We start from the raw sequence: 25,387 nt of genomic DNA, 5'->3' as shown, positions 1-25,387 counted from the left end.
AAGAAAGATTGGCTGGAAATTACCCTCGTTTCCACTACTCATTTCCCAAAATATGCTATTACTTGCTCCCCCAGACCACAAGAACATCTTTGATAGTGAAGCTTCCTCTGGTTCCTAACAACATTTCTGCCTCAATTTCGATGAGAAAGCACTTGAAATTCATTAGCGCAGCTGACCTTTCGAACAGATACAAAATCCTTTAAGAAGTTGAATTTTAATGTAGGCCCTGATACAAACATAAATTTTCCACCCAGAGGTGTCCGCAGAAAATTAGGTAAATAATTCACTTCTAACTCCACTTAAATCCAAAATTACTCTAATTTTCCTCAATATTTAACTTTTCATTTAGTTTTTAATATAATTTCATTTCGTATTTGTAACTACACCACTATTGTATATGCGTTATAGCATCTCCATATTTACAGAAACTAACTTTTATCAAAAATACTTGCATTTATTTAAATAAGAAAAATTTAATGAGGAACTTTTTCTCCTAAGCTCCTCTAAAAGTTAAAGAAAAAAAGGAGAAGCTTGTATGTAGAAAGAATTTATTTAAAAAGGAACAAATGGAACTGATAAATATAATATTTTTAAAAAAATATTCAAAAGGTTCAAAATAGTTAATAGAACTAATTAAAGGAAGAAATTACTATTGTGTGACTTTCATTTTATAATTATATGTGATTATCACCACTAAATTGTAAATAATGGTTGAAAATTAATAAATACAAGTTATTATTTTCATTTTTTATTATTTATTTAAATAAATACAGACGTATTCTTTTGGAAGAGATATTTATTATACAGATATATATTATGTAAAATAACTGGGGAACGGAGAAGTCAGAACAAAAAAAAATCTTTTGTGTGGGTTACGTGAAAAACTAATTTGAATGTATAATAATAAATATTAATATAAATTTATAATAACATAACTTAAATATAATCTTGAAAAAAAATCCATCCTTCATTTTCATTTTGATAAGTTTATTTTTTTAAATGTTCATTTTTTCAATTTTTATTTATTTTTTAAAATGCAATATTTTATTATATAAATTATTCATTTATTCTATTTTCTTTTCTATTTATTCCTTAATACTAAGTTCATATTTTACATTTCCGTCTGTGATATGTAAGAATATTCTTTCTTATTTCCAATTTTCTATTTTCCAGCTGTGTATATCTGTTGTTATGACCCTCCTGTAAATAATTATAGTAAATTTAGGAAAACTATTAAAAAGAAGAGTTAATTTTATTCCGTTCATTGAATGTTTAAAAAAAAATCCTCTTTCAATTATTTTTGTATTACCGGAGTATTGGTAGAAATAATCGCATCCCTTCTCAATCAAATGCACAGATTCAAGCTGCAAGGCTGAGTTTACCAAAAAACTTTTCTCGAAAATGAAAAACATTTTGAGTTTATTAGTTTATAAATGTTTTTAGAACACACATGCCGCTTTTTGTAAGCTATTGCATTTTGAATTATCGAGGACTGAACATTTACAATTGTTATTAAAAGGCTCAATGGTTACCACAGCCTTTGGCACAAGCACATTCACAATTTGGCAGATTTTGGAAGTGTAAGGCGCTCTGAGTATGTCATGCCATCGCATCAAAAGACGTCTTTAAAATCCAGTGGTAGTTTGTTGCTGATGTAATGCATAGGTTTTGCAAATGAATACAAATTACATTAGGGTGGGAAGTGAAAATTAGTGTTATTGAACAATACTGTTCATTTATGGCAGAGATTATGGCTGTAATTGGGAATGAAAAGTAAATTGGTAGAAGCTCCGATTTTCTTAACTCAGTAAAATGGGAAACAAGTTACTATCAGGAAATTGAAGATATTTACATCTACCATGAAAAAAAATTAGAAATAGCGTAATTTGTTAAAACTACACCACCTATTACACTTATTTACCAAAACTGTATTTTATATGAATTTTTACACTCCTGACGATGTAGAAGAATTAGATAGAGACTTATCGACTTCATTTTTTTTATGTGAAGCTATATTAAAAAAAAAGTTTGAAATAGTTTCAAGAGATTTAGTTTGCCAATTTAATCAACAACTGGGCTCAGAATCCTTTTGCTTCTAATTTATAAACCGTACGTATAATTCTGATGAATTTATATTTGTGTCTCAATTACCAGGTTTTTTAATAGCATATGTTTAATTTTCATTGGTTTTAAATCATTATTTTCGCAAGAAATACAGTTACTTTTGTAGTGAATACGATATATTAAAAAAAATTGTAATCAATTTGGATTGCAACTTAATAATCACTGTACTTCAAAGTGTAATGCTGTATGTCTTATTTATCACAGAATTTCTTTAATAATTTTCTACCCATCATAATTTTTGAATTTGAATTGTAGAGGAGAGTTATGTTCAAAAATCTCTTATGAAAATGGTTTTCGTTTCTTATTCTACATTGAATAAAAGTAACGTAGGTCTCTTTAGAAAAATATCTAAATCTAAAAAAGATTACAAAAGTAAAATACTCGAAGAGAAAAATGTACTCTTAACTTTAGCTTATGTCAGAGTTCGTGAATTGAACGCTGAAATTGATAGGGTTAATGTTTTACTGGATACTATGAAAAAAGAACCACTTGAAGATGAAATTCGACGTGTTAGAAAGGATATTGAAATGAAAATGAATTTAAGTTCGTCAAGGGCCATTGAATTTGCTAGATTGAAAATGAAAACTACAGAAATTATTGAAGAAAAAATGTTGAAATTAAGAAAAACACAAGTTTTAACAGATAGTTTAAAGCAACAAAATAATATGCTTATCCAATCACTTCAACAATTTGAGGATATTTATGGTAAAAGATCTTTTTTCTCATTAATTACGTCGTGCTTTTGTTGTAAAAGAAATAAATTGTAAAAAGTTGTAATTTTTTTTATTTTCCACCAGTTTCAGTTATAACGTAACATAACTAAGATTTTTAAAAGAAAATAGGGGAAGTGTTTTCGGAGAACATTATTTCGTTAAAGATAGAGATTTATAATTAATGCAAGCTTCAGTATACTCATTTTAATTACATTGTCGAGAAATTACATTACATTTTTAGAGAAATATCCAAGCCTACTGAATATGTTCGATTGTTTCGAAGAGTATAGAATCGATTGTTTTTATTTTAAATAAAAAGGTGTCAAAGAGCAGGTTATACCGGTGCATTTGTGTTGGCAGCTCTATGAAATACAATTTGTTGCTGTTGGGTAACATTCAGTCAACTATGTTCTTTGATTCTGATTTATAGGACGCTAAAATGAATTTTAATGTTGTTACATTGCCGCATACTTTATTTAATTTACAAAAGCTTTATTTCTCTTATGGCATTCATAAAGAACTTTATGCCAGAAATGTATATGTTCAGTTAAATGACCATAAGACTTACATATGTAAAGTGTACGCAAAACCACTAATATCTTCAGATATGTGTTTAATTGATAAAACTGTATTTTATCCTACTACAGATCCCAACCCAACAAGTCTTTCAGAAATTGAAGGAAATGTAAAAATTACAGAAATTCAAACTATTGATTATATTAAAAAAGTTGCTGTTACAGTTATTTTTACATCCGTGTGGGACAGAGAGAAATGGGTAAATAATCATTTGAGAAAATTAGTAAAGCAAATTTTACAATTTTTTCTAATAACCAATAATTGTGTATTAAATATTAATAAAATTAAAGAATTTAAAAAGATGGGCCTTAGTTATATAGAAGTGGTTAAGATTGAGACTGAAGGTGTTGGCAAAGTGGTGAATTCAACGAAAATCAAAATTATTAATTGTTTGAGCGTGGAACATTACAATGTTACAAAAAGTGTTAGAAATGAGGTTAATTTTCTGAGAAAGCCTTATGCAGATCTAGAAGAAGTTTTTATGGGTAGAACTCGTATGCAACAAGCTCATTGTGAACTACCTCTTCCTCAGGTATGTAGTCATTACTTTTATTAGATTACTGTATTTTCATAAGACTTGCATTCTTTAATAAAATGAGAGTACGACTTATGGAAACTTTTTAGATTCATTAGTGTTAACATTTAAAAAGCGTAAAACACTATAATAGGAACAGGATTGTCCAAAATTTATTTTTGTTTTTTTTTACAACTAGTATTGGTTACCAACATTTGTACAATGTGTCCCTGAATTCTTAATTCACCTCTTACATTTTGCCTTAATTCTGATTCCCAGGCGAGTTAAAGTTAGGAGTTTTTCAGCCGTGCGCTCTTTCGCACAGTTTTTGACAATCAACTCGTATCTGGCACTTTTATGATGATTTGACTTGTTGTCATTCTTCTGCATGTATAGTCCATTTCTTTTTAAAAGTTGAACAACAAGGAGAAATTAATGTTAGCACTCAGTTTTATGATATTTAATATTTTGTTATTTTTGCAGGTTCTTCTTTTGGGCCCTGCAGGTTGTGGCAAAAAGACGTTAGTTCAACAGATATGTAATAATACTTGTACAGTTTTGCAAAAAATTGATTGTTCCGAATTGTGCAGACCAGAGCCCGGAGAAACTGAATCTTTATTAAAGAAGAAATTTGAATACGCTTTGCAACTTTCCAAAGAATGTAAGTTAGAATTTCTCTCTCTCTGTCTCTCATTCTTTCTCTTGAGCTGCTTATTTTGATTTGTATGTTTTTATTTTTTGTGTAGGTATGGTTGCAATCTTTCTTCTTCGTCTTGAGGTAATTGGAAATCAGGCTGGAAGAATTTTGTTCCAGCTAAATTCTTTATTGAGCAGTATAATGTACAATACGAAAGTAATCGTTATCGCACCAACAAGTAATGCAAATACTTTCCATGAGTCTCTTAGATCGAGATTTTCACATCAGGTAAAGAAATGATAATGGTGAGGTATTAATAGTGAGATAATATTCGTTGTAAACGTCAAATGGAAATTAAGTAAATTATAAATGTTTAACTTCTGTTAATTTCCTAACTTAACAATCTTTATATGAAGGAACTTTTAATTGCGCGCTTATCTCCTAGATGTGATTTAGTCATTTTTTGTTTTTCGGGAGTCTTGGCGTCCTTGCGGTATTTCTGTCCGACATCTGCGTTTGTTTGCAGGTCTTTGAAACTAGAGGAGTTCAGTTGTTCAATTAAAGTAGGCGCCTATTTATTATTATTCCTGAAACCAACATTTGTGAACATGACTTACTGATTTCCAGCCATGAACAATTCGATGGCTTTTCAACAATTTAAAATGCTGATGATATCTGGCTCAGAACTGTGTAGTGGAGCTAATTGGGTTTGTGAAATGACGAATCAGCATGTATTGTCACTTATATATTTTGTATTGATAATTTCTTCCACCACTCTGCTCATATATACAGTGGCTCCCAGTGAAATTGATACACTTGAATAGATAAATAAAAAGCCATAAAACACCATAACACTGCCACCCCCCATGTTCCACAGTTAGGCGAAAATTTTGATTTGGCAAGTTGTTCTCCTGGTTTCCTCCACAGATAGGAACGTCCATCGGACCCGAAAATATTAAATTTACTAAATTACTGTAGTAAAAAACTCGGGGTCCTTTAATAAATATTCATTTGCAAATTGTACCCTAACTGAAAGGTTTCTTTCGCGCTACTCTTCCATGAAATTTGTTTCTTCTTAGCACAAGTCGGACTGTTTCTGGACTTACTGACTGACCTAAACGTTTTGATAGCTCTACGGCTATTTTTGGTGCACTCAGGAATGGATTTTCTTTCACTTCTCTAAGGATCCACGACTCATCCCTATCATTTAATATTTTTTTTGCAGATTTAGTTTTTTTCCTGGCAATGCGGTTTTCCTTTTTGTACCTCTCCACTATATGCTAGTTGAACGGCTTTTTTTTTTTAATTATTTCGGCTATTTCGTTCAGCGATTTCCCATGATTAAAATGTTTAATGACCAATTCATTTAAGAGTTGTATGTACTCCCATTACTGGAAAAGTTCAAATAAACGGCAGATATTGTCTCTGAAGAGAACCAAATGATTTCGCCAGAAGAGTTTAGAAAACAATTTAAACAAAATTAACCAGAGGAGAAAACAATTTAAAGTAAACAAATACACACATATAGGGGCAAATAACGGTGTATCATTTTCACTGTGAGCTTAGTCAATTGTAAAAAAATGTGTTTATTCTTATTAATAAATCATTGGTTCATTTTTATTTGTTTTCACACAAAGAACATGTAACTAGGATATTTATTAATTGAAATAAATAATTTTTTTTCAATTAAATATAATTTTGAACTTCTTATTCAACAATTTCTAACAAATAACCTGGTGTATCATTTTGACTGCGAGCCACTGTATATATGTTACGGTAAATGTACACTCTTGGGAAATGTACACTTTTACCGTAAAATGTGTACATTTCCTAAAAAGTTAGGTATATGTGAACTGAATATAATGTATATGTACATTTCCCGGCAAATGTGTACTCTTGCCTTCACGTTTTGGTAAATGTATACTCTTACCTTCATGTTTTAAGAAAAGTTGGAATACAAATAAATTAAAAATGTTGTTGCAGTAAAAAAATATTTATTTAAATAAACATAATACAAAAGGCTTTAATAACGAAAATTATTTTAATTAAAAAATGTAAATGACAAACAAAACATACTTTTCTTTGCATATTATATAATATGTCGTAGGTTATGATCCCAATATTCATAAATACAATTTTCGTCTAATCGTCTAGTTTTTCAGGACCAATACGATGGGAAGCAAACAAATAATAATAATAACATACTTCTCTTTATTATAACTGTGCAAATATTTAACGGGAGTATAACAAAATTTTCACAAAATTTTGTTAAATATTTGCCAGGGGTAAAAGTTTATAAGTTTTTTGAAAATTCCCCTTAAGAAAGAAGAGATGAAGAAAGAAGTGAAGAGCAAAACATTAAATAAAGAATGTAAAACAAGATCATTTTATAGTAAGTTCCTGAAGTATGGCTTGCTGCCTACTTCTCAGGACAATAACAGTTAAATTTTATAAAACTATAAAGGAACATAAGAAATTTCATAATGAAAAAAGTTTTATTTATTTGAGCAAGAATTGCTACGTATTGTGACACTTGGAATTACATAATATTCCAGCATTTTTACAACTGCATTTTTTTGAGGAACATGTTCCTTTACAGATGCATCTTTTAAAACCTTGTCCACCAGTAAGGGACTGCATTCCTATAATTTCTCTTACCGATTTCTCAACATCTTGAGGAACATCTTCGTATGATATAAACTTTTGTTCGCGATTTCGTATTTTGTATGCTCACATTTACCAAAACGACATGGTCATTGTGAATTCAATGTACATTTCCCTTCTTTGAAATTGTAAATGTTAGTTCAATGCACATTACCCAAACGAGGAGGAAAATGTGCACATTTAGCGGAAAATGTGTACATTTGCCGCAATATCTACTTTTACCGTAACATATATATATTTTAAACACAAACATTGCAATTTTTCCTATTTATATTTGCGTTAAAAAATGCAGTTTAACAAAAAATATTTGCCAAAGAACATTTTCGAAAATGATTACCTGTTAAAACAGTTGTTAATGAATTTTCAAAGATCTACATTGGACCACCTAATGAATCGGAAAGGATTGAAATGTTGTCGGCATTGTGTAAAAATATGACTTTATCATCAACTTCCTTGGATAAGATAGCTAAATTTACTCCTGGCTTTGTCTTAGCAGATTTAGCATTACTTGTTAATCGTGTAGTAAGAAGTACTTCGAATGTTGCTACAAGTTCTTGGTAAATTATCATTATATTAAACTTAAGTCAGATTTTTAGTTAAATTATTGGGAAAAAAATATTTCTGTGATTGTAGGGCTATTAACGTTGACTTGTTCAAGAAATATGCAACTGTCATTGAGCCGAGTGCATTAAGGGGAGAGATTGGTATAGTGAAAAACAACCAGGAAGTAGAAGAAATTGGTGGCCTTGAAGGAATTAAAAAATCGTTAACTCAGTTAATACAGTGGCCTTTACTTCATACTAAGGCATTTAAATCTTTGAACATTAAACATCCTTCAGGTACCGAAAGATACTTTTTTAATAATTATTATTATTGCTAAGTACCATTAAGAGGTTAAAAGCAACCATTGATAATGAGTAAATATTCTTCAGCAATAGATCAGTGCTTGACTCAGACGTCAATCTTAATAATTATAATTTGCATTAATTAACCAACTATTAACTGTTCTTCTAGTTTCATTTACTGGCCTACTGTATGTGCAGTTAAATTTAATATTGTAGCATGTTATAATTTTAGGAAGACAGTTGTCAATTTTTTAATTTCATTGAGGGAAGAACAAAGCATTTTATTGTTTAGGTATCCTGCTTTATGGACCACCCGGCTGTGCAAAGACAAGTTTGGTTAGAGCAGTTGCTGCCGAAAGTAATATAACATTCCTGGCTGTATCTGCGGCAGATCTTTATTCACCGTATGTCGGAGAAGCAGAACGAACAATTTCTTATCTTTTTCAGCGGGCAAGAGCTGCAGCCCCAACATTACTATTCATCGATGAAATAGGTCAAATATTTAAAGTGAAATTTTCTTCTAAAATAAAATAAAATTTAACTCTATGAGGTCATTTTTGAGGTGATGAAATTATTTCAGATGCCCTGGTAGGCTATCGCGGTGGTCGCCAGAAGGGAGCTCAAGAGAGGGTACTTTCTGCTTTTCTAACAGAGATGGATGGAGTTGGTCTTAAAGAATCAGAAGGAGCCAGGAGCGTATGTATAATTATGAAACAGAGGATTCTATTTTCTGTGTTAACCAAATTCATTGTTGAAGAGTTTAATCTAATCTTCTTTTCAGATGAGCGATTTAGAGAAAAATGTAATAGTCGTTGCAGCTACCAATCGGCCAGATGTTTTAGATTCGGCGATCTTAAGACCTGGAAGACTTGATAGACTACAGTTTGTTCCGCCTCCTAATATTCATGACCGAATAGACATATTACGGGTTCTTACTAAAAAGTACTTTTATCTGATTTGCTTTTTCATGCTTTGCTTTTTACATTATTATTATTTTTTCAATTCACTGGAGATTTGAATTTTTATGCGCTTTTGCCTGTTTGTTGTTATTAATTAAAGATTTTTCGTTCAATATACGTCGGAATACCTTCCATTAATTTTTGGAATTCTTCCAGAATACCTTTGGATAAATGTGTTGATTTAGAAATAATTGCCACTAATACTGAATTATTCACTGGTGCGGATCTGAGTAACTTGTGCAGAGAAGTATGTAACTATAAATTCTAAAGTATATTCCATTCTATCTACTAGAATTATAATATCTATATCTTGTTTAGGCTGCATTGGAAGCTTTGACCAGCGAAGGAATGAATGTTGAAAATATTCAAAATAAGCATTTTATCACAGCTTTGAAAAGTGTAAAACCTTCGATTACAAAAAATGTTGTAAAATGGTATGAAGATTTTAATTTTACTTGAAAATTTGTGTTGATAAAATTGTAATATATTTTTTTTAAAGATTATATTTTAAATATTTAAGCATATGTTGTATTTTTGTACATAATAGTGCAAATATTGTATAATAATTGTATACTTATAACAAATTTCACGATCATCAGAAGTCAAACATTACACTCTCACGTGTGGTTTTTCAATTTCTTTTTACATATATCAGAAACCTTTAAACTCATCATAAATTCATCCTTAGTTTAAAATAAAAAAAGTAAATTTCATTATTTATACAAAAAATCCTTTCAATTCTTTTAAGTTCTTATAGTTTAATAATTTAGATTGGTTGTTTTTTGCCCTTTAAGAGGTAGATTAAAGTTATAGCCAAAATATTTCAACGTTCAAAAGAAATTTCCATTCGTTGCTTTCAGTTCAAATTAAATATTCTCTTGATACCAGAAAAATCGTTAGATTAATGGGAAAGCCGTAACCTTCATGCAAGATTTAGTTTCAAATTAAGAAAAATGGCGGTTTAGTCGTTAGTGATTTGGCTGACCTGACGATTATTTTCTTAAGAAGATGGAGATGAGCTTTAATTCACTTTACTTAAACGGAGTTATGTAGTAATGGTATTTTTATTTATCTCTTTCAATTTTACTTCAAAAAGGTATTTAGTTACATTTCTAAGTCCAAGCTATGGTTTTGTGAGGTTGTGGTATGATTACCTTGATTTTATTTATTATGTTTGCAGACTTCCCAGGTCCATTGGATGCAATCAGAATGAATCTTTTTATTTACAATAAACTGTAATTGTCTTATTTCGCAAAGTTTATAAAGTACTTTGATATTTGTTCCAAGGAAGCGCATGGTATTCTATAAGTATTTTATAGAATAAAAGTAAACTACTTATGGTGTCCTAAATAATTTCCATTGGCAAGATTTGGTTTAAAAAAGGAAATGCTATTTAATATAATAAGTATATAATATTAAATACTTTTGGCTGGCTGTTCGTAATATCTAAAAAAAAAAATTATTTTCACTCCTTGTTTCGTAACAATTCCGAAAAATGTAGGATTCAAAGTTGAAGGTAGGTATCAGTTATAAGTTTGCAATATTCTTTGCTATAAAAAATACATAAGAGAAGTTTGTTAATGAACTTTTGAAGCGTAAGTTTACTTTTAATGATGCAATTATTCTCCAACGTAATATCAAGGACAGCAACGGAACCCGATAAGCGGGAAGTTAAAGACTCGATTGCCGAAAAACCTTAAATAATTTAGGACCTGTCAAATAACGAACTGCCTAAGAATTTTTGCATTGGTGTTTCAGGCCAGTCCCCAGATGTCTAGTGAAAATTTGTTTCTGAGCTCGAAGCCGAAGATATTTGAGGAGTCGCCATCAAACTCAAAGAAAGTATTTTTAATTTATGATTACATGGAAATTGTATGTTTAATGCTTATTGTATTGTTTTGAAATCAACTTTTTTATGATGTAAGGAACACTGTTAAAGGCTAGAATATTAACGATTTGAGAAACTAGTTTCAGGTGCAGATACATAGCTCGCGTACTGAATTATTTACTGATCATTTGATAGAAATTCTCTTATTTCATTTTGGTGATTCATGTCATTGAGCTCTTGTTATTACCCTATTGGGTTCAACAAGGGCCTGTATTTTTTGAAATTTCAGGTATAAAAGAGTGATTTTCCACGGTGACAGTCACATGATAGCTCTTTATGTTTACGAGCATACATTTACTTTAAAAAATACATGTATATATTAAAATGCATTTCATGTTTTATGCAAAAATGTGGCGTAGCTAATCAGTTTAAAGAAAACTAATATTCGATATATTTTCGTATCCAGATGGCGTTCAAAGGGAGGTTACAACTGCGTCACGTGTCTATCCAGCTAGTGTCAGTGATAGGAGGTTACTGGAGTTCAACACAATACAAAGAGTAAGTTTATTTTTTGAATTTACTTTTTATAAAACTTGATAAGACCTGAGAATCTAATAAGATCTAGTCGAATGTTTTTACACCCTTCATTAATTGGCTCTTTTACAAAGTGCCCACTTAATTTGCTTTCGTCCGGCTGAAATTGTAATATCATCTACGATGTTTTATTGGTCTTGAAACGTTTGAATAATTTCTTTTAAAGGATTGTAATGCCTTGAAAGAAATAGAACGAGTAAAAAATCCAGGGATTGTATGTTTCAATCAGTAGTTACCTCGAGTAGGTAAACCCATCCGTCCTCTTAAATGGAAGTACGAGTTCATGTAGTTCTATAACTATTCTTACCATATATTTTTAAACCGGGACAATTTCGAGAGTTAAAACAAAAAGTATGGCATCCGACGCTGTGTACCAATAAAACAAGTCAAATAGGATCTAGGAACTAAAAGGCAACTTTGTAGTAATACTTTTTACTTGCTGTTAAACTCGATTCATAATAATCTAGTCTTCACACATTCCACTGAAATTAAGACAAGTCTACCAAGCTCTCTGACAGCTCTGACTTCACTTAAACTAACGAACAACTCTGACAAATCATTGCTCTCAAGACTTTTGTATACATCTATCTTAAAGTCCTTACTGACTTATGCTTGCCTGCTATTGATGGGTACTACTAACTGAGCAATGTGTAGGTGATTCAGTACAAGTCTATTTGGATCAACATTATGACAAATACTATTCTAATGTTTTCACGTTAATAATTGCTTTGATATTTGAAAAAATATGTCTTAATTATATTAGTTCTTAATTGTGATTGTTCTGATTCTATTTCTATACATTCGTAACAACTACTAATAAAAAATCGGAAGTCTTTATTAAATTAAATAAACTTGACGTTTGTTTAATGCGTTCATTAAAGTGAGTGATGATTGTTTTGAATGAAAAGTAATATTTGAAATTGATATTTTTGGACATATTCCATTTTCGAATTTAATGTTGGGGTTTGGTGTACATTTAAAAACAACGTACAGTTTGTTGCCATTTTTGAAGTTGATATATTCAAAGGTTTAACAAATATTGTGTCTTAAGTTTATAGTATCTGCTTAAGTCTCCAGAATAAATTTGTTGAAACTACTTATTATCTTCAGGTAAAATCATTATCAAGAGTTATTGTTTGCCTCATGAAAACGTTTAATGCACATACAATTAGTAAACAAACTACTTTTTGAACGAAGCTTGTTTCTAACGCTAACGAATTCGGGTTATATGTATACTAAACTTACAACACTCGAATTTCCATAATCTCATTTTTTCATCATTTGTAATAAAAAAAAAGTTTGTATAGGCTTATTAAACTTATTAAACAAACTATCATTTTAAACTATTATACAGTATGCAGATGTAAATATATACAATAAGCATTTAAAGCTGAAGTTCAGTTAAATAATTCAAGTAATTGTATAATTTCCAATTTTAGTAACTTTATACCACTTACTTAGTTATTTATGTTATTTAATATACCCACAAATGTAATATTTTCTTTGTTGAGTGCATTCTGGAAATTTGAAGTCTGATGCTATTTATGTTTTGCCAAAATTCAAAATTGTTTAATTCAGTGGTTGATTTGTGGTCTTTCGAATGTGATGGCACTTACGTATATGTTTATTTAACATGATTCTCTTTCATGTTTTGCCCTTAATAAGTAGTCTGTTAGGTTACAACGCAATAAGTGTAATTTATTTAATAATTAACAACTTTTAATAGTTCAACTTTGAACATTTAATCATCTGTCTGAAGTTTTTCTGATTCTAATTAGATTTTTTTTAAAAACTAAAGTCAAAGAAAGATATGAACTTTCTGAAGATAATTTAAAGTTCGTATATAATTTTGATTTCTGTCAGTATTTCATTACTCGTCAATATTTCACAATCGCTGCCATTTAAAATTATTGATAGTCAATTTTGTTTTAAATGAAAACTGCATAACTTTCCACTTTTTGGGTAAAATTTAAGCTAGTGTGGTCATCTCAAATATATTGAAATTTAATTACAATTTGTATATCCATCTTTAACATTTATCGCCGCTAAACATTGTAGAAGTTTAGACATTTTCATCAGCTTCATTTTTAATTTAACAAAAAATACATCAATTGTAAAATTTCTTTTAATTATGATTTGCTATCTTTCTGAAAAAGTGGCTTGACTATTCCTTGTACATGTGTCAATCAACAAAGTGGCTAATTCACGCCACTCTTTAAACCAACTCTTTCTATCAATGGCAGTAAAATGCGGAAGTCGGCAGTGTTATGTCTCAGTATTTTCCGTATAGTAGTTACCTTATCATTGTATAAGAAGTGGTGGGCTAGAATTATAGTGGAATAACATTAATTGTTATACTGTACAGGTGATTATATCTGAATAGATTTTGCTTGATTAGAATAGGTAGTATTGTTTTGAAGTGGGGGCGGCAGTTAAGAGTTGTTTTGTAGTGGGGAACGTTGCCGAGCGTTCAGTCAGTCTGCGCAAATCGATCTCGTAGTTTGTGCGGACTGTAGTTGCCGCCAGTAGTCTGCTGAGATGGTCCAATGACGGAACATGGCTGCTGCTCGGTGCAGAGCGGGCTAGCAGCCCCGGAGCATCGCAAGTGGCGTCGTTTACACGGCCTGCAACGGCCGTTACATCCGCAGCAAATACTCGGCTGGCTGTTATTAATATTGTTCGCCGGTTCAGCTTTTCTACTAGTCATACCGTCTATAACGCCCTCTCTTTGGCCGCCTTTGTTCGCCGTCCTTATCAGTCTTTTCATTGTCCACGTTGTTTCACATCTTACAGCTCTGTTACTTGATCCAGCCGACGTAGAATTAAGAAAATTGAAGTGTACATCTACTGCTGTACCAGAATTTGATCGTAGTAAACATGCCCACGTGATCGAAAACGGTAGGTGCCACTTGTGTAATATTAAGACATCAGGTCCAAGGACTAAACACTGTAGTGTGTGTAATAAGTGTGTTGGACGATTTGATCATCATTGTAAATGGTTGAACCATTGTATAGGTGGTAGAAACTATGTACCATTTCTAGTTTGTGTCGTATCCGCGGTGCTAGCATGCTTAGTTATTTTGGTGCTTTGTGTGGCCGTCCTCATACTCTACCATACCGATCAGACATGGTTGGCCATTTGGTATTATTCACCGTTCAATGGCACCGAATACGAACGTCAATCTGTCAACATGTTCGCCCTGAACGACAATGTCTTCCTTTTTATCACCGCAATGGTAGGAACTCTTGCGGCTATTGCGGCTGGTCTCTTGATGCACCTCTGCCTTTTTCATGCCTACATTTCTTATCTTGGCATAACTACCTATGAATATATAAGGAATTACAGGCAAATTTCTACAGGCGGAACAGGCAGACTTTCTTCAGCTAATCTTCCAAGTTCGAACACATCCACCGAACCAATTTTCACAGTACATTCTGATTATAATCAACGAGAACATGATAAATCTGGACCAGATTATTGCTCAAATATAAATGAACTTGCTTACAGAAGGAAATCCGTAACAAATTTCAGCGATTCAAATTCCATTAGAACGCCAATAACCCCTGTAGTACAAACGAACGAAAGATTTTGTTGGAAATTTCTAAAACGTACACAACGTAAGAGCATAGATTTTCAAAACAACGAAAATAAGTTTGATGTAAAAACGACCAATCATAATACTTCCGATGTAGAAAAGAACGGTTCTTACAGTCAGATTTCTTCGTTGAAAAGAAATTCGAGCTTCCAGTTGGACACCAGCAAGTTTTATACTAATGGTCAACGACAGTTAGTGCCTACTAACCAGCAAGTGATCAGGAAAACTTGTCCAGGATGTCGTTATTGCCAAATGTTAAAAGCAGATCCAACTTTGAAAGAACAAATCGACGCGTATAAAAGGAAATCAGCTAGAAGGAAAATGAAAAGAAGGCAGTCAAATGGTAATTGGTTGTCCAAAGTGTGTTCAGGTGATGAAGTTGATCTACAAGTGAGAAGAAATCAAGTACGTCCAAGTAGAAGTATGCCATCATCATTTTCTACCGGCAGTGTTGGTTCTGTAGGTAGTGTAAGTACTGGTGGGACGACGGTCGTCGTAAAGCCAAGACCAGAGAGGAGCAGTTCTTTAACAAGTCTTCCATCTTTACCGCCGCCAACCAGAAGGCAAATACAGAGTGTATCGTTGAAAGAGTTGAGCGAAGTATTGTCGGCTGTGCAAGGTCCAAGAGTACAAAAGAGAATTGTGCCACATAGACGTCATTTACGTAGAAAGAGTAATCCAATGTCACCCACATTGTCACCGATACATGAATCCGGCCTGTCAAACCCGTCCACACCACACATGGCACCAAGACCCGCTCGTCAAACTGCTTGGGTCCCGCTCCCAGATTCACCATTAACCAAACAACAACATTAAAGTCTAGCTATCAGGCCGTTTGCCATACACTTCTTGTCTTGGCCACCATCTTCCTTTAACTCAGGTAATTTTACTTAAGTTCTTTCATACTTTTAACACTAATTAGTTACTTTCGACACAATTTTTCGTTTTTGTCTGTATTCACTCTGCATTATGTTAGGTAATGAGCGGAACTTCTCACATCATAAATGAACATAGATGTTCCATTTTCTCTTAGTCACTCAAGCATGCTTATGACTTATAAAAATATATTTTCTATTCAATTGTTTATTTGTATTAATTCAATAACCTTATTACGACAAGGCCCAGATCACACTAATTCAATAAATAAAACAAATACTTTTTTAACTTTTCTTTAAAGAAATAAATGAAGCATTAGATGAACTTTAGAGGGCAAAAGGTGTTTTAGTCCGCTCAATACTTTTTTTTTTTTGACATTAAGAATTACTTAAACACATATTTTATAGTTTTTCCAGTTAATCTGTTGATTTATAACCTGTTGACATGTGTTTCGTAGTTAGCAGTTTTATTGAAAGAATTAGAATGTTTAGAGTTAGTTACAATCTTTGCTCCATATATATATTTTTGAGGCAAATTCAGTGAAGAATAGTTTCTATTTTACTCTTTTTGCAAAAAGAAGAACAAATATATATTTTCCAGAATGAATTTTCTGCAGTTTTTAAATTTCTACTAAATTATTTAAAGGTTCGTTAAAATAAAACGCTATTTTTGTGCTTTCAGACTCTCAGAAATCCATTTGAAATTAGCTTTCTTCGAAGGAATTTCATTCTCTTTGGTCTCCTAGTCTCGGGGTATTTGGTAACTAAAATCATGTTATTCAAGAGATTTACACTTCCGGACGCGACTATGTGGTGATCGTACTGTGATGTCCAAAATCTTAGACAATAAAATTTATTTAAGATTGATTGTATTTGATGCCAACTTGATCGAGCAACCAATAAAGATTCACAATTTTTTTTTTTGCCTTTTTTTGGCATTGGCTTCCGCCATACAGCCAGCATCGTCTAGGTGCTTATCACTAGAATATCACTCATACTCCATTCTTACTAAATACATTCGCTTCACACATTCATCCCTCTACTATATACAACTATTTACATACAAACTTACAACTAATGGATGGATCAGTACTGTGCTCCTACCATCCTTATAGCTTAACCGAAATTAAAATCACGTAATCCTTCTCTAATTATTTTCTTGCATTCATTCTAATTCGGCTATAACTTTTAAATACATTCATATTTCATTGCTAGCTCTGCTATAGATTTAAGCACATAGATGTTGGTGGAGAATATTATGTCTTCGTAGCGAAATGGTGCATCTAGATACCTGTATATCTCGTCAAACATTCGTTTCCTTTCTACCACATAACGTGGACATATTATTATTATATGTTTGAAATCCTCTTCCTCATTGCAATCTACGCAAAGAGGAGAGGACCTTTTGTTGATCCTGTGAAGATACGAACCGCACAGCATTCACAAAATACTGTTTATATTCAAAATCTAGTTGTTTAAGTGAAATAGCTACTATAATCCGTCAGAAAATTTTACTAGGATATATTGCACTTGCTTTGTGATTATCTATGTGTGACGAGCTAGAGCTTATTCGTAGGTGCGCTGCTGGCCAGGAGAGTATTGTTCGATTGTTAGAGGTTCATCGTAGGTTTTGTGTGTAGGCAGAGATACCTTGCAATGTTGAAATGCCTGAAGAGCTTTATTTTTTCAATTTGTTCGTCACTAAACCAACAGTGAAATAGAATAAACAATATTAATGAAGAACACCATCTGTCGGTATTAGAAAATATGGTTATAATTTAAGTATTAATTCTGAAACAGCGCTAAGAAATTTATGTTACTAACAGTTACTGTCACCGTCAGAAATGTCTCTAGTTATATTTTTTGAAAGGTTTTAAAAATAATCCCGAGTGGCGTCATTGCATGTTGATAACACTGACAGACTACACACAGTGTTAACTAGACAGAACGATATCACCTACAATGGAGGAAAAAACACAAACAGCAAGAAAAATAAATTCAGTAAATAATGCATTTATTTAGTAATTAATTCTTTAGTACTTAAAATGAACTAAAAGTAAAAAAATAAGAAGAAGGCTAAAGTTACAGAGTTGAATCTTTCTACTTAACATTAACCTTACTAGACCATCTTTAAAGAAATTTATTGGAAGGGATGATGTCACATAATGAAGAATCATGCTTTACTCACAGTTGGTTACAAATATTAGATTCTCTAACACTCCGATTTATGCTTTAATTGAGGTGATCGATGTCGTATTGTGGAACACATGCTGCTATAGGTAATGTCGCAGCTTCTATAAATCGTTTCTTGATTTTACACCGACTTATCTTACCGTAAAAAATGTTCTATGGGTTTCAAATCGGGAAGGGAAGTTGGTAAAATTTGTACTTGTTCTTGTATCTTGCAATACAGATAGAGCAGTATCTTGTTTGTAGATGACATCAACATAATGGTTCGTTCAATAGAGATACCAAAACTGATTTTTAAAGTATTGTCATGTACAGAATCTGTGAATGATTAGGTAAATTACTTTTTAATCAATTGAAATCTTTCTATTATTTTGGATTATCCAATGGTTAATATGAAAAAAACTGAGAGTTACAAGCGAGTAAACAAGAGAGTAACTTTACTTTTTCTGAGTGATGCTTTTTTTGGCATATACGAGTTTCATATTTTACTTAGTTTTTACAATTTGTATTATAAAAACAGATAAATCGATTGAATTAGTTTATCCATAATTAATTAATTAATTAATAATAAATACCAGTGAAAGTCAATTTAAAAATTCATAAATGCCTCAATAAGTAAATAGATATGCAGGTCAAAGTAGAAGGGAGTTTTGTGTGATGAACCATGCGGAAATGATTATTTGTCAGTTTCAAATTCAAGGAAAACAAAACAAAACAAAAATCATGTTCTTGGTTCGAAATTGGTTGAAGTACTCTCTGACTTTAAATATATTTGAATTGTCCGACCTGGAATTAAGGAAAAACGGAGTATATAATACTAAATTACGAGCAAATGTATTTATTTATTTTTTTTTTTTTTTTTTGGCGCATCAACAGCTGAGGTCATTAGCGCCCGGAGCTTTTTCCAGTGCACTGCCGGCTTCCGGACAGTGTTCTCTTGTTACAGACAACACTGTCCATCACCGGACAGTGAGCTGTATGAAGCTCCTAGGAAGAGAAAATCTAAGGGTCAGCTGCTGGATTCGAACCCGGGAGCAAATGTATTTAAATCTGCTTCTTGCTGTCACATATGTTTAGGTAATAAGTGCTTTTCAACTGAAGTTTATTTATTAACAAAAAAGAAAAACAGGCATTTGTATTTACTTTGATAAAACATATGTAATCACACATTATAGTGGGTCATATAAGTGATAATGCTGCAATAACATTTTTCTGATAAGAAGCAATTAAGAGCTATTTGTTATTTGTCATAAAGATCATAGTGGAAATGTATTCGTGTTTTGCTGTAATTTTCTAAGATCTTTGAATGGGGTTTTATTAGAACTTGAAATGACGTACCTTATACTTGGTTTGTACTTATTTTTCTTAGGGAATAATTATTTTTACTGCGGTTCAGAAGCAGGTGTTAACTTATGGTTCCATCAACACTACTATTTTATTACTAAACAGGTATAAAATATTGAAGTTAACCTTTTTTTTAAGTGCGAATATCATGAAAATTTAATTACATAAATGAGATACGAATTGTTTTTTTAACTTGAAATAATTGCTAAAACATTACACATCAAACTTTTACTTGCGAATATTTCAAAAAAAATTTAGAGAGTCCCAAAAAATATCTCATTTACAGTAAATGCTAATAATATTAGACCTACTCATTGGTGCGCACTACGAGTATGTTTTGGTTATCGATCGCTGTATAATTATTGTACACTTAACTTGTTAAATTCATGTTAACATATTCGGCCCACAAGATGTACCAGATATTGGTTCTAATTACTAGCAAGTTAATGGAATGGTAATTTATTCCTATGTACGTCATGGATTTCATTATTGATTATTTTATATTTAATTCAATAATTACAGCTATTTTGAATTTTTACGTGTTTCCGAATGAGAAATCACCTGGTTAATCACTAAAAATTATTTTGTACTCTTGGATACGTCTCTAACTTTTGCTTTAGCTAGAATTCATATATCCAATGGTTGTTAGAAAAGTCAATAAAATAGATAGAGGAATGCATGATACACAGCTTAGGGGTTGGTCCTAGTCGACACTCAATTTACTAGCCAATATGTTTCCGTTAGTAGCGTTGTTGACGTCATGGAAGAGAATAAGTACTAAATATCTGTATAAACTTAAATTTTATTTCTTTCTACTCATTTGACAAAAGATGAATTGTGAGGAAAACTGAATTAAATCTGATTTGGGTGTCCCCTCTTACCTTCTCTGCAGGTCTAGGTGAAACCGCGAGGTCTAGGTGACACCGCGAGCTGTTATAAAGATCAGTTCAAATAACTGATAATCCTTAAAACTATCGTTCTAAAATATTTGAATTTTAAGTGAAAATTGACAAGATTCTGTTACCTTTTCTTGTCCCTTACCCATTAAAATATGAAATATGATTGCTCTTTCAAATTTGATGCACCACTTTGTTTAATTTTATTTTCTCTAATAGTCAACTTTGGACGCGAAAATATGTTATATTTTATTTTATACATTTATATGAAATAAGTTTTCCTTTTACTTTTTTGTTTTGTTTTAATTATTGGTCGTATTTAATTATATAATTAAGAAAATATATTAGTTTAGAAAATGTTTTGTCGCACAAGCTGTTTGTATTGTGGAGCTACTAGAGTACACTGCTTCAGATTGTATGTTGGCATTGTAACCACAGTCGGTGTCGCTACTCTCCTAACTTGAATTTATTGCATTCCCCTATAATCCAGAAGTTATAAATTTCAGATGTTTTGCTTTATTTTGCTAATAACAGTAAAACACTTTTAAGTTATTTTAATACATTTTTATTACTTCAATTCAATTCAATAATTTGGCAATAATAAAGTAATATTTAAAATTAAATTTATTAGTAATATTCCGAATGAAATTAAAAATTCTGAATTGTAAAACGCAAAAACAATTTAAAAAACATGATATCTTGCCTTCCCTTGCATTTCACTAAAATTATTCCAAAATAAAGTTATTTCTCCCTCTCTCGATTGATGATCTTTAAGAATTGACTCTTCTAATCAATCGATTTTTCTCCATATTCGAAATTTTGGTAGTAAATCTGTTGCTACCAACGAAATTAAAAATTATCTATACACTCTTCTAGAGTAAATTGTAACCATATGCCTCTCCTGAATATTTCCATTAAAAGGATAGGCTTTGACATTCGTACAAGAAGTGACTGTAAAGATTTTGACATTCCATTGCTCCATTTGAGTGTAAATGATTGTTTATAAATTTTTATGCTTCGCTATAGCGAAACATTTGTGAATGAATAACGTGATAATGAGCTAGAATTGACCCATTGGTTCGTTAAAACTGCTAGGGGTTGTACACTTCAACTGTCTCTGCAGAAGCTGTGTGTAAGGGGGGTATTAGTTGTTGTTAAAGTGGAATACAAGCAGGAACTCCAAGATTCTTGGAGAAGTAGTTTGTTCACGTCTCCTTTACGTAATGAAAGTGATTGCTAGACATTTATATAATACTTAGACAAAATAAATAATAAGAAAAATGATTTAATACTCGTATGTAATCGGATTCTAAGTTCTTACCATGGTATGCTTTTTCTTTCATACTGACCTTTGAGTTTACTGCAATAAAATTCTACTCAGGATTATATACATTTTAAGAAACATTAACTCAGTTAAGAATATTTTGTACTTTGATGACAACGTTAGGAAAGGTTATTTCCTTAAAATACACTAATTTGGTTTTTAATGACTTATAAGGAAAACGTTGACTAAATATTTATGTAAATTTAAATTTCAAAGTAGGAAATTAACTGAACTTAAAGATTCTTATCTTCTTATATGATGTGAACACAAATTTAATTTAGTATACGAGAACGTTAATGGTGACGTTAAATAGTGAAGCTCTTTCATAGTACCAAGTTTATAGAAGTAAACTATTTTTTTTAAAGTAAAGACATAATGAAGTGAATGCTATATTTTTCTCGTTTCTACAATTTCTAAGTGTTGCATTACAGTCAATGAACGAAGTAATGAGAAAAGAGAGTGTATCTCGCATCTCATGAGGAATTTTTTTAAAATATTTTTTTTATTCCCACTGTAGCGATTAATTGTTAAAGACATTAAATTATTTGCATAAAGATATTCAGAGGAATTCACCACGCAATTTTCTTAGTTTATTACAATTTTTTTTATTACGTTTTCCTTTAATAGAAAAACGAAATGATGACAATGTTAAAATCTTTTAGCTTCTTGGCTATAATTATATATATAAAACAAATTCTTAATTCTGTTCGTATTTTCGTTCATCAAAATTGAGCACTTCAGTTTTAATTTTTGTTTTTTTTTAAAAAACTCATCAGATACAACTTTTTCATTCGGTTTCAGAAGCCCTCAAATAATCTATCGCAAAAGGATGTTATAGAATCGGTTATGATCGCTGAACTTCTTTTTTCGAACCATAAAAGAAAATAATGTATACTAACACAGTATTTGAATTTTCAGATTCATTATTAAGGAAATACTTCAAAATAACTTAATTTATATTTAGTATTTCTGAAAACGTTTAGTAGAAGGAATTAAAATCGTTTTCTAAATCGTATAATAAGCTTTCCCTTACAAAAAAAAAAAAAAATTATTTGAATATACAGCTGAACGCTACATTAATTTTATGATATTAAATGAAAGGGTAAAAAAGGAAAAACAGAAAGATTTTCTTCTAATTTCCTCATTATTTCAGTTTGTTAATTTTCTTTTATTGTCAAAATAAGGAATATTACAATCAGAATCAGTTTGTGGATCCAATTTTTGTGGATTTGCTTTAAATGTAAATAGCCTTTAGGTTTTTCATCCAAATTTCTATGGTTTCCCTTTAAATGTAAATAGCCTTCAGGTTTTTCATCCAAATTTCTATAGATTTACTTTAAATGCCTTATTTGAGAAATTATTGTGAATAGCCTTTAGGTTTTTCATCCAAGTAACTCCCAGTTGAGGACTCCCAGACGAGAAACCCAACTCTGAATAAGGTTTTGTTCATTCATTAATTCTTTCTTCATGTTACTGCAATCCTTTAAAGTGTTTCTTAACCTCCTTCCCTAATTAGTTGTCTAGCAAAAATAGCAAAATGTTTTAGTTTTCACTTGGTCTTTCTTAGTTTTTACGTTATTTCTGTGAACTCGATTCACTGTGTTTAATATTTCTAGTTGACAGAGTCATAAGGCGGTATTAGTACAACGGATTTGGGATTATCTCTTGAGAAATTGCAGAGTTTCTTGAGGTATTTGTTTTGTCAAGATTCTATCCATCAAGACAGATGTTTTAGCTCTCACACTGGGAATCATACGACTTATACGACTTCATACTTATACTCGTACTGGGAATCATACTTATACTCGTACTTTTAGCTCTCACTAATTATACGACTATACTTTTATCTATCAACTATCACTTTTTGGCTAAAACTTCCACGTTCTCCGAGTTTTACTAAATAACTCTTAATTTCTGACAAGGACTAGCTAATAATGTTGCTTCTTAATGTTGGATTAACAGTTAATGCAAATCATGCACTACTATACAGATGTTTATTTAATTTATCCAAAATTTATTTGTCTCTTTCCTATTTCTTTTGTTCACTCTCATACCTAGAATCATCTAAAAGATCAAAGATGTTTGTTCTTTTTTTTTTTGTACCCAACGGTCTAAGTTAATATTGTGCAAACATTGAAATTTTTGCTAGTAAAATTTGTTCCTATCGTCCAAAAGCAAACTCAGGGAGAGTAATTTGTAAAAACCATTTTTTTTACACTAAACAATTTTTATATTTCTAGTGAAAACTCATCGTCGAAAATTTGGGGAGGGGGCTTATTATTTGATTATCAATTTCATTCTTATAAACCTTTAGGTGATGCACGTGAAAATTAAGTTTTTTTTTTTTACTTAACGCAGACTTTTCTATACAGGGTGATCCATTTAAAACGCACCAATCGCTAATAACTTTTTAGGAAAGCGGAATTTCGAAAAAACCCACGAAGTAAACTATTTGTTTATTTTGGTCTTTGCACTTTATTAAAAAAAGTATTATGATTTTTTTAAGTAATAAGAATGACTGCATACTTGGGATTCGAACTGGGGATTTCCCACTTACAAAGCCACGCTCTTGACCACCAAACCAACACCCTGGCAAGAGATTGTTACCGTAATGTTAGGTCAAGAAGTCTTGCATAAGGCGTACATTAAAATGATGTGATAGTTGCTTTCATTTAATGATAAAACAAATTTATTCTGACTCACCCACAACCATTACATTACACTACATGTTTTAACATCTTCAATTATTATTATTTTTGTTATTTGCGTCACAAATAACATTTTTTAAAGTCAGAGGACCTCCCAAAGCGTGTATTTCTGATGGAAAATTAATATTGAAAACCATTCACGAGTTGATAAAATTGTAACTTTGATCTTAAATATCTCGACAAATATTAGGGATATCGAAACGGGGTTAACGTTATTTTTCATAGTTTTTTTAAGTAGTTTTCATAATCATTGTCAAAACCAGTGGTCCTTATGAAACCCTAATCGGGTTTTTGGCCGTAACTCCGCCAAAAATGAAGTTACAGCATCGGGGGTGGAAAATTTGAAAACTAGACCAAAAAAAACGTATAGTTTACTTCGCGGTTTTTTTTTCGGAATTCCGCTTTCCTAAAAAGTTATTAGCGAATGGTGCGTTTTAAATGGATCACCCTGTATAATGACTTTGTCACTGGCCTTAATTACTAAAAAAAGTAGCATACTTGTATGAGAATTTAGAAAAATGACAGAAATTATTTTACTTTTATAACCTATCAAACTATTAAATTTATTGTTTATGGTTTGCATTTAGCTAAGAAAAGATAAATGACTTATATTTTGTGTAGGAGGTCAGTACGTTTTTTTCATTGCACCGGGTTAATGGCAAAGTATTTGACCTGGTAGTAGTGTATTATTGATTGTCTTATCTGATAAAAGAAGTGCTCTTTTTATCTTTAATTTTTTTTTTTAGTCAAAGAAAAATCATTATCAAAACAACAGTCCATAATGTACACAATTGTTGAGTTCGGTTTAATTATTGGCTCTGTAATTAAGGTGATGGATTTTTTTTAATTTTAATTAATTTCATTCCACAGAATTACCCAATTCTGATTTATTTATTTACTTACATTTTATTAAAAGATAAAATAACATAACGACTTCAAATCTTTCATTAGAATTTATATTTCCTACTTGTACCAAGATGTCAATTATTATTTATTAATA

The 25,387-nt window shown here is 31.1% G+C and overlaps 2 protein-coding genes across 45 annotated transcripts in view; both read left to right on the top strand.

The window, feature by feature from the left end:
* The first annotated feature begins 897 nt into the window (after window positions 1-897).
* LOC141454119 (ATPase family gene 2 protein homolog B-like) lies at window positions 898-11,345 on the top strand. Of its 4 annotated transcripts, XR_012458450.1 has the most exons (12): window positions 898-3,945; window positions 4,411-4,588; window positions 4,674-4,852; window positions 7,598-7,785; window positions 7,862-8,067; window positions 8,366-8,566; window positions 8,654-8,769; window positions 8,855-9,015; window positions 9,189-9,279; window positions 9,351-9,466; window positions 9,893-10,128; window positions 10,213-10,368. XR_012458450.1 is itself a non-coding variant. In XM_074127988.1 (11 exons), coding segments are annotated over exons 1-11 (2,106 nt in total). In that variant the 5' UTR covers window positions 898-3,276; the 3' UTR covers window positions 11,328-11,345. The 4 variants fall into 4 exon arrangements, 3 of the variants coding, with proteins under 3 accessions (XP_073984089.1, XP_073984086.1, XP_073984087.1); XM_074127988.1 differs by lacking the exons at window positions 9,893-10,128; window positions 10,213-10,368 and adding an exon at window positions 11,327-11,345; XM_074127985.1 differs by lacking the exons at window positions 9,893-10,128; window positions 10,213-10,368 and adding an exon at window positions 10,791-11,300.
* A 2,564-nt stretch (window positions 11,346-13,909) lies between these two features.
* Dus1 (Dihydrouridine synthase 1) overlaps window positions 13,910-25,387 on the top strand; it is a 104,030-nt gene continuing 92,552 nt past the window's right edge. For 31 of the 41 annotated variants that reach the window (XR_012458436.1, XR_012458444.1, XR_012458434.1 and 28 more), the window contains exon 1: window positions 13,912-15,930. The gene's annotated coding sequence lies outside the window, so the exon portion shown is untranslated. Of the gene's footprint in view, window positions 15,931-25,387 lie in introns of all 41 variants that reach the window. The other 10 variants (XR_012458440.1, XR_012458446.1, XR_012458442.1 and 7 more) reach the window with 2 other exon arrangements.

Source organism: Rhodnius prolixus, unplaced genomic scaffold (genome assembly GCF_049639745.1).
Source record: "Rhodnius prolixus isolate KJV_2025 unplaced genomic scaffold, Rpr scaffold_9, whole genome shotgun sequence".
Taxonomy (NCBI): domain Eukaryota; kingdom Metazoa; phylum Arthropoda; class Insecta; order Hemiptera; family Reduviidae; genus Rhodnius; species Rhodnius prolixus.
This window is presented reverse-complemented; position numbering and strand designations above follow the sequence as displayed.

Bases quoted from the DNA above. Each gene is read 5' to 3' on its own strand.
- LOC141454119 (XM_074127985.1), top strand. From the start codon at position 3,277: ATGAATTTTAATGTTGTTACATTGCCGCATACTTTATTTAATTTACAA. The intron at 3,946-4,410 runs GTATGTAGTCAT...TTATTTTTGCAG, and splicing joins GTGAACTACCTCTTCCTCAG to GTTCTTCTTTTGGGCCCTGC. The intron at 9,280-9,350 runs GTATGTAACTAT...TATCTTGTTTAG, and splicing joins TGAGTAACTTGTGCAGAGAA to GCTGCATTGGAAGCTTTGAC.